Here is a 15,592-nt window from a genome sequence, read left to right as displayed (position 1 = left end):
TTGTACAAATACTAGAAAAATTCATTCATTTAGGCAGTAAGTTGGAAATTTTTCCCAAGTTTTCAAAGCAATGGATAGTAGGTAGTTTTAGGGCCCCTAAATCTTGTAATTTTAACAATGGAGAGTTCCCTGAAGTGGAGCAAATTATATTCCATGCATGTATGATTATGTCAAAATGAACCCCAATATTATGTATAAGTATAATGCACTACAAAAAAAATCCTTTTAGTTCAAGGTTGTTTGAATTAGTGAAATGTGCTTAAGTCTGCATGGTAACATAATTATTTATAAAATCTAAAAAGGATTATTTGTAGCTTAAAAATTTGGAATTTTTTTTTATTTTAGTCATTTATGGCATAAATATAAAGCAATTCAAGTTTATAAACATCTTATTTTAATTCTGTGTGGTATGTATATTCAAATATTAAGTGTTGGCATATAAAGGAACTTGGGAATGTTCATCAGTATGTTATTTATTGACAATATTTTTACAGTATAACTTTGATATTTAATGTGTCACATTAGGTAATGTGTACTCTCTCCCTTTAGCTTTCATAGATAATCTACATCATATTTGTAAACATCTTGATTTTAGAGAAGATGAAACAGATGTTAAAGCAGTTCTTGGAACTTTATTAAACTTAATGGAAGATCCAGACAAGGATGTTAGAGTGGCTTTTAGTGGAAATATCAAACATATATTGGAAGCCTTGGGTTCTGAAGATGGATTTATAAAAGAGGTTAATATTTTTATTTTTAACATTTGGGTTATAAATCTATCTCTAAGTTGTTTTTTTTTTTAACTAGTTTAATTTTATTCTAGCTATTTGTCTTAAGAATGAAGGAAGCATATACACATGCCCAAATATCAAGAAATAATGAGTTGAAGGATACCTTGATTCTTACAACAGGGGACATTGGAAGGTACATTTGGCAGCATTTGTATTCTTTATTTTATCATTGTCTTATATTCCTGCTATAAGTGACAGTGAGGGCCGGGGATGTAGCTTAATAGTAGAGTGCTTACCTAACATGCACGAGGATCTGAGTTTAATCCTCAGCACTGCAAAAAAAAAAAAAAAAAAAAGGACAATGAATGCGAAGTATTTGATATTACTTGTTAAAAATGGGATTCAGCATGTTTATATTTGTGGGTTTTCATTTGTTTCGGAGGCATTGATTATACGTATACATGTTTGTTTGTTTTTAAATTTTAGGGCAGCAAAAGGAGATTTGGTACCTTTTGCACTGTTGCACTTATTGCATTGTTTGTTATCTAAGTCAGCGTCTATCTCTGGAGCAGCATATACAGAAATTAGAGCTCTGGTTGCAGCTAAAAGTGTTAAACTGCAAAGTTTTTTCAGTCAGTATAAGAAACCCATCTGTCAGGTGAGAATCAGTATTCATCTTGACTATAGGTAATAGCAGTACTTTCTAAGAGTTTGAAAAACTAAATAAATAAAACTGGCTATGGTGGTGCTCATCTATTGTTGCTTGGGAGGTGGAGGTGGGAGGTTTGCTTGAGCCCAGTTTGAGTTCAGCCCAGGCAACATCCTAAGAAAGAAAGAAAGAACATGTGTCCATATGTTATTTTGCTTGCTTTATAATATTATTTTAAAATTATGTTTTTATGTTGCCATTTTATATTTTAGCATGTTGATCTGAAGACATAGATTGTAAATAAGAGAGGGAAGGGCTGGGGATGTGGCTTAAGCGATAGTTCGCTCGCCTGGCATGCGCGGGGCACTGGGTTCAATCCTCAGCACCACATAAAAATAAAATAAAGATGTTATGTCCACCAAAAACTAAAAAAAAAAAAAAACCTAAAAAAATTCTCTCTATCTCTTAAAAAAAAAGAGGGAAAAGTCATCTTTTTTTTTTTTTTTTAAATTATTTTATTTTTTTATTTTTATGTGGTGCTGAGGATCAAACCCAGGGCCTTGCACGTGTGAGTTGAGTTTTCTACCACTAAGCCATAACCCCGGCCTGGGACAAGTTATCTTATGATGATTTATTGAATTATCACACCATTATTAATCTTTAGGGGAGAATCCTTTTTTTTTTTTTTAGCCTTTTAGGCGTTAATAAAATTGTATGCCTTGATGTTATAGATAGCACACTTTGTTTTCAGAAAAGTATGTTCAGTGAATGGCTCAAAGGGTAGTCTATACTAAAATATTAGTTTTATCCTATATTTGTGATATAATTGTTTGCATGGTATTAAAGTTTTTAAAATAAGCCTTGTTACTTCATCTGTAAAAGGGAGTTATGACATAATCCATTTCATTAAGGTTATAGTCAGTGAGTCAATTCAAGCAATGTAGAACATTGACTACCCTTTATGTTAGATGAAAAAGCATTAAAATTTCTAATAATAATAAAATTGTTTTTGCTCTAGTTTTTGGTAGAATCTCTTCACTCCAGTCAGATGACAGCACTTCCAAGTACTCCTTGCCAGAATGCTGAGATGCGAAAACAAGATGTAGCTCACCAGAGAGAAATGACTTTAAATACCTTATCTGAAATTGCCAATGTTTTTGACTTTCCTGACCTTAATCGTTTCCTTACAGTGAGTTTCAATGTATAGTTTACTTAATTGATTCAGTATTTTATTAATTCAGTATTTTATTCATTACATTGTTGGCCTTTCTTTATTTCTTCCCTTTTTTTCCAAGAAATCTGGCAAATACATTAAGGAGCATATGGATCCTAGATTTTCAAATTTACATGTTTTGTTTTTATTATCCTATAAAACTTAAATCCCTATTGATTTTAAGTTACTGCTCTGTAGGTTTGGCTGTGCAAATTCATTCAGTGAAGTAGTTGAGCCTTTGGTTCTATTGATAATTCAAAGACTAATATGATCATTTCTCCCTTTGAGGAGTTGGAGTATTAATATACAAAACTAGTGGTATAGGTGATCTGCTATGAATTCAAATGAAAAATTTGTAGTATGATATGGTTTGAGAAATCTTTGAAATTCACTGGGCTGATATTTAAAAGGTGAAAAGAGTAGATGCTGGGCCTGGTGGCACCCACCTGTAATCCCAGCCACTTGGGAGACCAAAGCAGAAGGATTGCAAGTTTGAGGCCTGCTGAACAACTTAATGAGACCCAAAAAAACAAAAAGGGGTGGGGATAGAGTTCAGTGGTAAAGTGCCCCTGGATTCAATCCCCAGTAACAGGAAAAAGAAAAAAAAAAAAAAATAGATTATCTTCTTATCCTTTCCAAAAAGCAAGATATATTGTTACTCTTAACAATAAATTATAATAGCAGTTCATACTATTATGCTATTAATTCTACTCTGGGAACCAAAAATTACAGATGTTTATTGCAACAGTGTCCAAGTAGCAAAGAAGAAATTAAGTTCTAATTTTAGGTCACAGAATATTACATAATCATTCTAACATAATAATTATGATAACTTTGTAGAAACTATCTTAAAAGATTTTACAGGTCTTATAGTGTTAATATTTAAGTTGGAAGCATAACTCAAGTAAGATGGTCTCTGAAGGCAAAGTGTGAGTCTTGTTCATTGTTATATTCTAGTACTTAAAATAGTGATTGACATGCAGTAAGTATTCATTAGGTACGTGTAGAATAAATGAAAGGCCAACCATTTTATCTTTGGGTTTCATGTATATTTTATGAATAAGATCTTAAAGAAAATAGACCTCAATGAAGATAGACTTGTTGTAGTATTGCTATGTTAGATATGTTAAAAGATTTTCTTCTTTACATATAAGTTAAAGACTTCATCAGACTTAAGACTTCTTTACCTTTAGAGCATGTGTGGATTTTAACACATACTCATGAGAAATGATCTTCTTTGTTATTGTGTGTCTCCACCTTCTATGCTACCAGGCACTTTGCTTGTTTTGTAATATCTACAGTGCCTGAATCATAGCAGATGCTCACTTGATACCAGACAAGTAAATAAATGGTAAATCTGAATTCAAATTCAAGTTATATCTGGACTCCAAATGTGTATGGCATTTTCGAATATTTTTGTACATAGCTTATGTGAATATTTTATCACACAGACAAATGTACTTTTTAGTAACTTCTGTATTCTTTTTCAGAGGACTTTACAAGTTTTACTGCCTGACCTTGCTGCCAAAGCAAGCCCTGCAGCTTCTGCTCTCATTCGAACCTTAGGAAAACAATTAAATGTCAATCGTAGAGAGATTTTAATAAATAACTTCAAATATATTTTTTCTCATTTGGTTTGTTCTTGTTCCAAAGATGAATTAGAACGTGCACTTCATTATCTGAAGGTAATTGAATATTTTATATGTTTTATTCTTTTGTTTAAAGTAGGATTAATGAAAACTTACTCTAATGGGAAGGAGAATAATTTATAGCCTATCCTAAAAAAATATATTAAATGTTGTTGGGTTAAATAATTTTTGTCTTAGACACATATTAAGTAGAATTCGTTTAATATTTTATTTGATCATTTCACCATAATGGGCTAGGATAGTTATTCTCATGGATGAAGTCCTCTCTTTTTTTTTTCCCCAGTACTAGAGATTGAACTCAGGGGCACGTGAGTACTGAGCCACACTCCCAACCCTATTTTGTATTTTATCTAGAGACAAGGTTTCACTGAGTTGCTTAGCACCTCACTTATGCTGAGGCTGGCTTTGAACTCGAGATCCTGCTGCCTCAACCTCCCAAGCAGCGGGGATTACAGGTGTGTGCCACCATCCCTGATTCATGGATGAAGTTCTAAGTGAAATACTAATTTCATTTAGTATTTTAGTATTTTGGTTGATTGACTGCTGTATACAAGTAATTATATCCATTGGAAGAGACAACTTCAGCTGTAGTATAATGTCTGTATCTAGTTACTTGGTGGTCTGGTTATAGTTTGGCCCTGTTTCTTATTTGTTTTTAAACTTAAAATGGTAGCTTATGCTTCTTTTTTTGGTGTTGTATTGACAACATTGTCTGTGAGGAATATGTTACTATGTGGGAACAGAAAAACCTCTGAAAAATATACGTATAACTTTATCGTTTTCTCTGATATTAATGTATTTCATTTTCATAATAGGCCAGTAGCAGATCTCTCTCAACATGAGAGTTATTGAATATTGATTGTATTTATTCATTTTGAGAAAGTGAATCTGTGTGTTGTGGGGTAGAATGTAATAAATATTTAAAAGAGTCTTACTACGTGTCAGAAACTACTATATCCACATACTCTGGTTCACTTCTTCACAGTTACTCAATAAAGGTACTACAGGTTGAGTAATCGTTATCTAAAATACTTGGGTCCAGATTTCATATTTTTTCAGATTTGCAATATTTGTGTGTACATAATGAGATGTCCTGAAGATGGGACCAAAGTATGCACACAGAATTTATTTGTTTCATATATACCTTAAACACATAGCCTGAATATAATTTTTTAAGTCCTTTTTTTCAGTTGTAGATGGACACAATACCTTTATTTATTTATTATTATTATTTTTTAAACATTTGTTTTTAGTTTTAGGTGGACACAGTATCTTTATTTTATTTTTATATGGTGCTGAGAATTGAACCCAGTGCCCCATGCATGCTAGGCGAGCACGCTACCACTTGAGCCACATCCCCAGCCCCCCTTTTATTTTTATTTATATATTTTTATGTGGTACTGAGGATCGAATCCAGTGCCTCACACATGCTAGGCAAACACTTTACCACTGAGCCATAACCCGAGCCTGTATAAATTTTATACATATTTTTAGCAAGCCTGTATTTTGATTGTGACGTGTCACATGGTATGAGATGTAGAATTTTCTGCGTGAATCGTCATGTCAGTGCTTTGTTTTGCAGCATTTTTCAGATTAGGATATTCAACCTATATGTTGGTTTTATAGTGAGGAAATTAAGGCAAAGAGAGGTTCAAGTAGGTAACTTGTTTGAGTTATAATGTAACTAATCTGATGAGGAAAAACTGGTCTTAGGCACTCTGCTGTGTTTCTTCCCAGGATTTGTGTGTTTATAAATATTGAGTTAACGATATGATAAGACCTTAGAGAAAAACTAGGACTTGGTTTTACTGATCACGTCTCTTCATTATCTATAACTCGTGGTAGGTATACCTGTAGAGAAAAAGATTAGAGTCTTTACATGGTGAGAACGAAGCCCTGGATGCACTCTCCAGCACCATATATGCATATGAAAAATTAGAATCATTTTCCAGTGCCTTTTTTTAGTACCATTAAATACGTGGTCTAGAGCTCCTGATTTACTAACATATTCAAAGCAATGTACTTATTTCCAGGATGTTTGTATAAAGAAAAAAAATGCTTTTTTTGAATTCTTTGTGTTAGAATGAAACAGAAATTGAACTGGGGAGCCTGTTGAGACAGGATTTCCAAGGATTGCATAATGAATTGTTGCTACGTATTGGAGAACATTATCAACAAGTTTTCAATGGTTTGTCAATACTTGCCTCGTTTGCATCTAGTGATGATCCATATCAGGGCCCAAAAGATATCACATCACCTGAACTAATGGTAAGGGGAATATGAGGTTTTGTGTTTGTTTCTCTTCCTTTTTGTTTTTCCCCCCAGTTCTTAAGTTCTTTTAATTGAGATCATCAAAGAGAAGCAGATTTCATTATACACATAGCATGAGGCTGCATTCTTCAGAGTTCATGCTTTATTCATTCAAATGATTACATTTTCCTCCTTTTTTAATAGCTTCTTTATGGAATTGAGGAAACTTTTTGTTGTTCTTGCATGTTTCAATTGTTAGATATTTTTAAAAATTTTTATTTGGTATTTTTACTTAAAAAAAGGTTGACTTATATTGCATGGTTATAGTAAGGCATGTATCAGCTTTGAAAAATGGAATTTTCAAGTGATTTTGAAGAATTTTTTTTACTGAGTAAATTATAAAGTTTGTTTTTCATTTTTAACTATGTTGAATATGCTTGTAGTTTTCCTTCTACCTTACTTCCAGATACCCTTCAACATTTAATCCATTGTTGGATTGAAGGAAAGCGAAAAGATGTATTAGCCCTTTTTATCTTTCTGTACCTTAAGTTTATATCTGAAGTCACTTCACTGTTTTTTTATGGTATTCATTTAATTATTTTTATTTATTTTAGTCATATTAGGAATTGAACCCAGGGCCTTACTCAGCCCATTTTATATGTTATTTTTGAGACAGGGTCTCACTAGCCCTCAACTTGTGATCCTCCTGTCTTAGCTTCCTGAGTAGCTGGGATTTCACGTGTGCACCACTATGCCTGGCACTATTTTCTTTATTTAAAATATATGTATATATCTCCTCACACTTAGTCTTGTTGTTTTCTTTATGCTTGCTGTCATTTCTTTTTTTTTAATATTTATTTTTTAGTTGTAGTTAGATACAATACCTTTTATTTATTTATGTATTTATTTATTTTTACGTGGTGCTGAGGATCGAACCCAGGGCCTCACACATGCTAGGTGAGCACTCTACCACTGAGCCACAAGTTCACTCCCTGCTGTCATTTCTTTAAGAGATTGAAAGGATTACCAACAAAATATTTTTAAAGAGGTTTCTGTCTTTGCCTTTTCATTTCCCATTAAGTGAACCTATTCTACTGTAGCTCTGTTTTCACTTTTCCACTGAAATTCTTTTTTGTCTGGGTCACTAACAGTTTCCCTGCTATTAAATTCTGATGGTGACTTCTCTTTTGTCCACCTTGTGCAGACTTCCAGTAGCATTTAACACAATTGACCATCCTTTTTACTATGTTGCATCTCTATGATACCACAGTGTCTTGATTTTTTTTTTTTTTTTTTTTTTTTGCTACTCTATCTATTCATTTTTAACAGATGGGCTCTTTCGAGTGTTGCGGGCAATTAAGAGGACCAGAAAAATATTAAGAAATCGAGAGACTGCAAATAGCAGGCAACTAGTATTCCTTTAGTCCTGAGAAAAAGAAATGGTGTTACTAGAACCTTGTGGAGAGCTAAAACCATGATAGGGGGCCTTGTCATTGTGGAGGACTGCAGCCACTGTTAGAAACACCTCAGAACACAGTGCAGGAAATAGAAATACCACACTCGCTTCCTTCTGTCTGTTCTCCTATTGTTGCTTCCTGTTGATAAAATTCAGTGGATGGAGGGATCCTAAGTAATGCAATCTGGCCATCCTTGCAAGCATTGAGTGGGACAGAAAAGGGCAGAGAATGGATCTGAGAGTGAGAGAGGATGGCAGACAGAGACTGTCAACAGTTTTATCATCTGTACTTACCTATATTTTGATTATCTAAATAAATCCAAACATAATGAACCCATTAAAACTCTTTTTTCAACCAGCATAGCTGAGTGGTAGAGTGCATTCTTAACATGCATAAGGCTCTGGGTTCAATCTCTAGCATGAAAAAAAGAGAGAGAGAAAAGAAAAAAGAAATCCTGATTTTTCCCTCCCTAACCTTTTTATCCCTAGCCTTCCCTACCTCAGAAAATGGTACACTATACCACTGCCTACTCACTTGCTTCAATCAAAACCTAAAAAACATTCATGAGCCCTCCATTTTTTTTTTTTTAATAAATCAAGGTGTGGGCAAGTCTTATCAGGTATGCCTCCAAAATATCTTTCCCTCTTTGTTGCCACTACACTTATAAGCAACTATTATTTTCTTCTGGGACAACTATAGAAGCCACCTAACTAGTCTCTCCTTTCATTCTTTCCTCCATACAATCAATTACTAACACAGCATTTGGAGTGTTCTTTTTACACACTCATTCCCCTGCTTAAATTTCTTCTATGGTTTTCATTGCTCTTAAAATCTTTAAGACCATATGTGATCTGCCTGCCTTTCTACTTGTGCAACTCTTCTTCCTTTTTTCTATGTTTCAGCACTTTTTGTTTCTTAAATATGCTAAGCTTTTTCCTGCTTCAAACCTTCGCTGTAGATATCTCTCTTCTTGAAATAACCTCCTGGCTCTTTCTCATTCTTTAGATTTCAAAATTTCCTGATCACCCCATCTAAATTCACTCATCTCATGTGTTCTCTATCACATGATCATATGTGTTTTCTTATAGCACTTAACACATATTTACATATTTATTTAAAAACTAATATGTCACATAAGTTAATGGGAAAGTGACTTTGTTTATCTTGTGTATCTGTACCTTGCTCAGTATTCTAGGTATGCATAATACGTATGTGCTGAGTGGCAGAATGAACTCAGAATGAATTATTTGTCTAAATGCAAGAACTTTAAATTTAGGATATTGATATAGCTTTATGAATGCCATCTGTATCTGCATTTTATTTAAGAAGCATATGCTGGAATTGTAGTTTGTTATGCCAAAGTCGAGTCTCAATCCAAATCAGAAGTTTACAAAACAAAATATAATTTGGGGCTTGATAAATATGATTTTTGTCCCAACATCTGTTCTGGAGAGACTTGTAGGTGGCTGTCTAGCTCCTCCCACTATGTGCTAGCACACCCGCTCCTACTCTTTTCCCTTTGGCAGTATGTTTAACCTCAAGATATGTAAAGTAGGTGCCCCAACACTAAATAATGGCAGCTTGGTTCTACAGTTGGAAAATACTTCATTTGCCACTCAGCCCCAGCTCTTTCAATTGCCATTTTCCCTCTGCAAATATAAATATTTTGAGAAAGGAATATTCTTTAGGAGTAATCACTTTGCCAGTTTATAAACAACTTAAAATTGATTTATCATTTAACTATAGACTGAGCACAAAGCATCTTATTTTACCTTTAAAGCAATAGGTACTTTCACTGTTCACATTTTATAGACTCAGAAGAGTTAAGTATCTTAAGATTACATATCAAAAAGGGTCAAAATTTGGATTTAAAGACAGAGTTGACTTGACTTAAAGCTCATGGCCTTATCTTTAGGATTCTCTCTCAAGAAAGGCTTAATTAACTCTACTTGTTTCTGGAGACCCAAAGTGGCATAGTCAGTGATTTGTATCTGCCCTGCAACTGTTGATGCCTAGAGTCTTATACCCCTTTTTCACTGTTACCTTAAGGGATACTGACAGTATGTCAAACTATGATTCTGGTAGGGGGCCATAATCAAGTGCTTTTTTTTTTTTTTTTTTCCTAGTTTAGCTCTAAATGCCATAGAATAAAGGTAGGTAGTGACTTGTCTTTCTTCTTTTTTCTGCTCTGGATTTTGAAGGTAGCACCACAGCTCACTCCATGAAACAAAAGTTTATAGTTTTTTCATTACTGTTTAACCATATTTCATTATGGTAATTATAAGTCAGTTTCACTAATTATTTTAAATACTATAGATGTGAAAATACATGCTTTTGGAAAAACTTAATACACTATATGTTTATTTCTAATATTCTAGCCTGGCTAGGTGAAATGAAAATGAAGTTCATCAAATAATTGTCAATTTAAGAAATTTGATGTGTATTAAACTCACATACTATTTGGGTTTTACTTCTCTCTTAGGCTGATTATTTGCAACCCAAGTTGTTGGGCATTTTGGCCTTTTTTAACATGCAGTTACTAAGCTCCAGTGTTGGCATTGAAGATAAGAAAATGGTAAGTAGTGACAATTGAGCTCTACAGAACTGAGATTGAATTCATATAGAATATGCAGGAGATGTGATTTCCACTTCTAGTCTCAAAAACAAACAAAAATCCAAACATTTCACATTGTATATTGCTGAATAACTTTTAAAAGGTTTGGGGGAATCTGTAAGTAGGAATTATATAATTTGTAATTGTTTTGTTTATGAGGGAAAGAAAATCCAGCCCAAAATAACTTAAAGGAATTTGTTGGCTTTATAAATCTAAAAGTGTAAGATAATATAGCTTCAGCTATAACTTGATTCTGGACTCAGAAAACTTTCTTAGAGGGCTGGGGTATGGCTCAGTAGTAGAGAGCTTGCCTAGCATACACCAGGCCTCAGGTTCCATCCCTAGCACCACAAGAACAAATGAAGTACATTCTTAGAATCAATCTCTTGGCTCAGATTCCCTAGGCTTTATGGTTGCTAGATAATGACCTCAGTAGCTTCTGGCTCCATATCATCACAGCATCCAGGTCAATGGGAGACTTGAGACCAGCAATCACTTATAGCTCAAACAGAAGTTGTATAATTGAATTTATTGGTCCAAATGGGTCTAATGTGGTGATGGCCCATGTTGTGTGTTTGTTGTTTGTTTGTTTTTTCTTCAGGCGCTGGGAATTAAAGTGGCACTTTACCACTGAGCTATATCCGCAACCCTTTTTAAAATTTTTAAATTTCGAGACAGGATCTCCCTAAGTTGCTTAGGGTCTCACTAAGTTGCTGAAGTTGGCTTTGAACTTGCAGTCCTCCTGCCTCAGCCTCCTGAGCTGCTGGGATTATAAGCACCTGGCTCCCATCTTTGAATACCAAAATGTTAGGTTTTATAAAGTAAGGCAACTTCAGTATTTGTCAGCGTATGTTTAAGTGGTTGGGTACAATGAAGTTTCATGATGGCTGCTAAAATAGTCACTGCTGAATATTTTTATCCTATAAACTGGGACAAAATTTTAGCCATTGATAAAATTTTTCTTTTTGTTGCTTTCTACCCCTGCAGTCAGTAAGATTATTATAAAAAATATATGAATAAAAGCTTTTATGTATTTGATTCCCCTTAATAAAAGGACCCATGAATACATAACAGTGAACTGTAAAAATTTCAGCAACCAGTGGCTTTTATTTTAGTGGTAACTAGTAAATTTAATCCCCTACACAATTTCTGTTTCATCTACATGTGAAGCATGCCATTTACTTACTGTTATCCCAAATCAGACAATTACCTCAAAACTAAGAAAAGAAACATTTGCATTATAGAACCATAAAAAACTTGCATGTTTTGGCACATAATTGGGATTGAGTCATCTTTACTCTTTGTTAGAACCTGAAGCTGTCTATATCATCAGTTGTTTGTTTTACTACACTCAGGACATCTGGAATTTAGTATCATTGAGACAAAAATTTCCTTAACTGTTGGTCACTATGAAGCATGCCATTTACTTCAAATTTTTTTTACAAGGCTCTAAAATTCAAATGATTGTAATTCAGTTCAGTTTCTATTTTTGTTGAATAGCGATTTGGGATAAATATGAAGAAAGTTAAGCAATATGTATTATATCATTAATAAATTTGAAAATTTACTATTCTAGAGAACCATTAGGCCATAATAACAAATCATCTTTAAGGGAAGCAAAAAGCAGAATTTAACTTGCATTTTTTAAATTCCTAATTCCCACATAAATTGACAAAATGAACTGACCAACATTTATTTATCAGATCTTTTGTCTTGTTTACAAATACATGATAAGCTGGGATTTGGGTAGGAAACACTTGTCCTAAGGGCTAGTCTACTTTTGGCAGCTCGTTTATAAGCTTTATTTTAAAGTACTATTTAATTTATAGGCCTTGAATAGCTTGATGTCTTTGATGAAGTTGATGGGACCCAAACATGTCAGTTCTGTGAGAGTGAAGATGATGACCACACTGAGAACTGGCCTTCGATTCAAGGATGATTTTCCTGAATTGTGTTGCAGGTAAATGCCTGCTTGAGTTCATCAGGATGTGTGTGTGTTTGTGTTTCCTGGTAGCACTAACTTGAATTCTTATCTGTTTGAGGGAAATTGGGTCAAACCATAAGTAATTAAGAGGCTATTTATATTTAAAAGATAGCTTAATTTTTTTGTTTAAAAATGTTTATTATGAAAATCTTATAATGGGAAACAGAAAGAGTTATTTATTGAACCCCCCTTCTCTATTTCCTAACAATTCACATTGATAATGTATTCTACCTCCATCGTTTTTAATGTTAGATGAAATATCTTAAAGAAAATTCCAGAGTCACACTGTTGTGCTTATACAGATATTTCAAATGTATCTAATGGATGAAGACATTAAAAAAAAAAAAACTATCATGAGCTGGATTCGGTGGCACATGGAAGGCTGAGGGAGAAGGATAACATGTTCAAGCCATCCAGGCAACTTAGAGAGAACCTGTCTCAAAAGAATTTTTAAAGTGCTGTCATGTATTTCAATGATAGGTTCAATTACTAGTACCAGGGGAAAAAAATCATGAACTATTATGCTTAGCAGAACTATTCTTAGTTCTTATACTTAACAGAATAATAGAAATTCCTAATATTAGTTAAAACTAGTCTGTAATCACAGATATTCAAAGATCTATTTTGATGTTGATTTGTTTAGTGAACTATGTAAATGTTTTATATGGTATTTTCTTGTTATTGTACTAGCGAGGATTGAAACCAGGAGCATTCCACCTCTGAGCTACATCCCCAGACATGTTTTTTTTTTTTTTTTTAATCTTTTATTGATTTTATTTTATTTTTTTAAACACATGACGGCATTACATTTCTTATTACACATATAAAGCACAATTTTTCGTATCTCTGTATATAAAGTATGTTCACCCAATTTATGCCTTTATACAGGTGCTTTTTTCTTGCATTGTAATTCTTAATACACATACATACCACAATTTTTCATATCTCTGTTTGTATATAAAGTATGTTGACATCCAATTCAAGTCTTCATACATGTACTTTGTGTAATGATGTCCATCACATTCCACCATCCTTGCTAATCCCCTGCCCCCTCCCTTTCCCTCCCAACCAGATATGTTTTTTTAAATATTTATTTTTTTAGTTGCAGTTCAACACAGTACCTCTATTTTGTTTGTTTGTTTTTATGTGGTACTGAAGATCAAACCCAGGGCCTCACACGTGCTGGGTAGGTGCTTTACCACAACCCCAGCCCCAGTCCCAGACATTGTTAAAAACTTATTTTGAAATAGGATTTTGCTAGATTGCCCTAGGTGGCCTCAGAGATGTTGATTTGTTTGAGTCAGAATGTAAACAAGGCCCACACATCACCCATTTGGTTGTTTTGGCTCTTACATAGCTTATCCTTCCATACATAGTAACTATTAAGATTTTGGAATGTAGGATTTGACTGATTGCTGATTTTACTTTTTCTTCTACCTCATCGATTCTCCATTGTTTTTCCATATAAACTGGTAGTTAGATACAGATGATTGATTGTATTTAGGTTCAACTTGTTAGGGAATAATGCTTTATATTTGGGACTTCGTGCTTCTGTTATCTCAAACATAAGTCACATAATATATAATATTAATTAGTAGGTTTGGTTTAATTAATTAGTAGCTTTGGTTTTATCAACCTGAATTTCTCTATAACATATTTTCTTTAATCTTTTATCTAAAGATTTTAACATTAATTAGTGATCATTGCCTGAGTCCATTATTTCATTATAGATGATAAATTATTTCTTTTGTATTTATCAGATGGAATTCTTTTTTTTTTTAAATATTTATTTTTATTTGTTTATTTTCATGTGGTGCAAAGGATCGAACCCAGGGCCTCATGCATGGGAGGCAAGTGCCCTACCTCTGAGCTACAACCCCACCTCAATTGGATGGAATTCTTATTAAATAAAGCAAAATTCCTCATTAAATAATAAGCCATTGTGAAACAGTTTATATAGGAAATTAATTCATACAGGATAGGCAGGATAAATATTTTAATATTTCTATCAATTTTCAGAATAAAGGTTTTGTGCCCCAGCAATCTCCAGTAAAATTTTTCTTTTCTTTTTGTATCATTTCAGCCCCATGGATTTTTATGAGTTTGATGAATTTTAATACATGAAAATCATATTCATTTACCACATGTGTCCTGCCTTTAGCCAGTAGGGATCCTTTTAGATTGTTACCTATGACTTTTGACTAACCCATTAATCTTTTATAAATTGTTTGCTTTCTAGCATCATAAGATGTCATGGTTCATCTTGGACATTTCTTGCCCCTGAACCAAAATTAGCAATTTCTTTTAGGATATTCAGCTCTGGTTCCTTTGAACCAGGATTAACTCCCAGTCTGGGCACTTGTTTGGTCTACCCATTGTGACTGAAAATTGCTATTGTCATTGCTTCTAAGTCTTAGTGCCACTAGACAATTTGTATTATTTTATAAAGTGAAAAAAATTACAAGTTTATTTGTATATTTTCAATCCAAATGAAAGATTACCTACTTTTTACTTAACTCTTTTGATTTTACATTTTATTTCTTTTCTGTATGTTTAATATCTTTGTTCCTGTTGCCTTTTTTTTCTGTCTAAACATATATTTGACTTTAAAATGACAATTTCAATATGACTGCTAACAGATTATGAGATGCAATTTCAGCTTTTTAGAGGTTCTTTTTTTCCTTAAAAACCTCATTAGAATGTCATGGGAAATGATTATTTTCTGTGTGCGTATGCCACTATCTTAATATTCAGTTAGGTTCAGTTATTTTAGTTTGTTTTGAAATTTTCAGGAGTAAAGCTGGGTGCAGTAGTGTGTGCTTGTCATCCTAGCTACTCAGGAGGTTGAGATGGGAGGATTGCAGGTTCAAGACTGGCCTTGGCAACAGAAATGAAATACAAAAAAGTCAAAATTTTTTAGGGGTTTCTTTGTTTTTGTCTTTTTGTTTAGCTTAAAAATCAGCTCAGCACAGTGATCCCAGTTCCTTGGGAGGTTGAGGCAGGAGGATTGCAAGTTTTAGGCCCTCCTGGGCAACCTAGCAATAT

At 33.5% G+C, this 15,592-nt stretch overlaps 1 protein-coding gene across 7 annotated transcripts in view; it reads left to right on the top strand.

The window, feature by feature from the left end:
• The window catches only part of Atr (ATR checkpoint kinase), a 104,520-nt gene that overhangs the window by 14,379 nt on the left and 74,549 nt on the right, over positions 1-15,592 (top strand). For all 7 annotated transcript variants that reach the window (XR_005726716.2, XM_078043444.1, XM_005328040.5 and 4 more), the window contains 8 exons: positions 550-740; positions 824-924; positions 1,218-1,389; positions 2,399-2,569; positions 4,084-4,278; positions 6,325-6,510; positions 10,432-10,524; positions 12,393-12,523. Coding sequence is in view for 6 of the 7 variants with exons in the window: in XM_078043444.1 (XP_077899570.1) it covers positions 550-740; positions 824-924; positions 1,218-1,389; positions 2,399-2,569; positions 4,084-4,278; positions 6,325-6,510; positions 10,432-10,524; positions 12,393-12,523 (1,240 nt within the window). In the remaining variant the exon portion in view is untranslated. The remainder of the gene's footprint in view (positions 1-549; positions 741-823; positions 925-1,217; positions 1,390-2,398; positions 2,570-4,083; positions 4,279-6,324; positions 6,511-10,431; positions 10,525-12,392; positions 12,524-15,592) is intronic.

Source organism: Ictidomys tridecemlineatus, chromosome 3 (genome assembly GCF_052094955.1).
Source record: "Ictidomys tridecemlineatus isolate mIctTri1 chromosome 3, mIctTri1.hap1, whole genome shotgun sequence".
Taxonomy (NCBI): domain Eukaryota; kingdom Metazoa; phylum Chordata; class Mammalia; order Rodentia; family Sciuridae; genus Ictidomys; species Ictidomys tridecemlineatus.
This window is presented reverse-complemented; position numbering and strand designations above follow the sequence as displayed.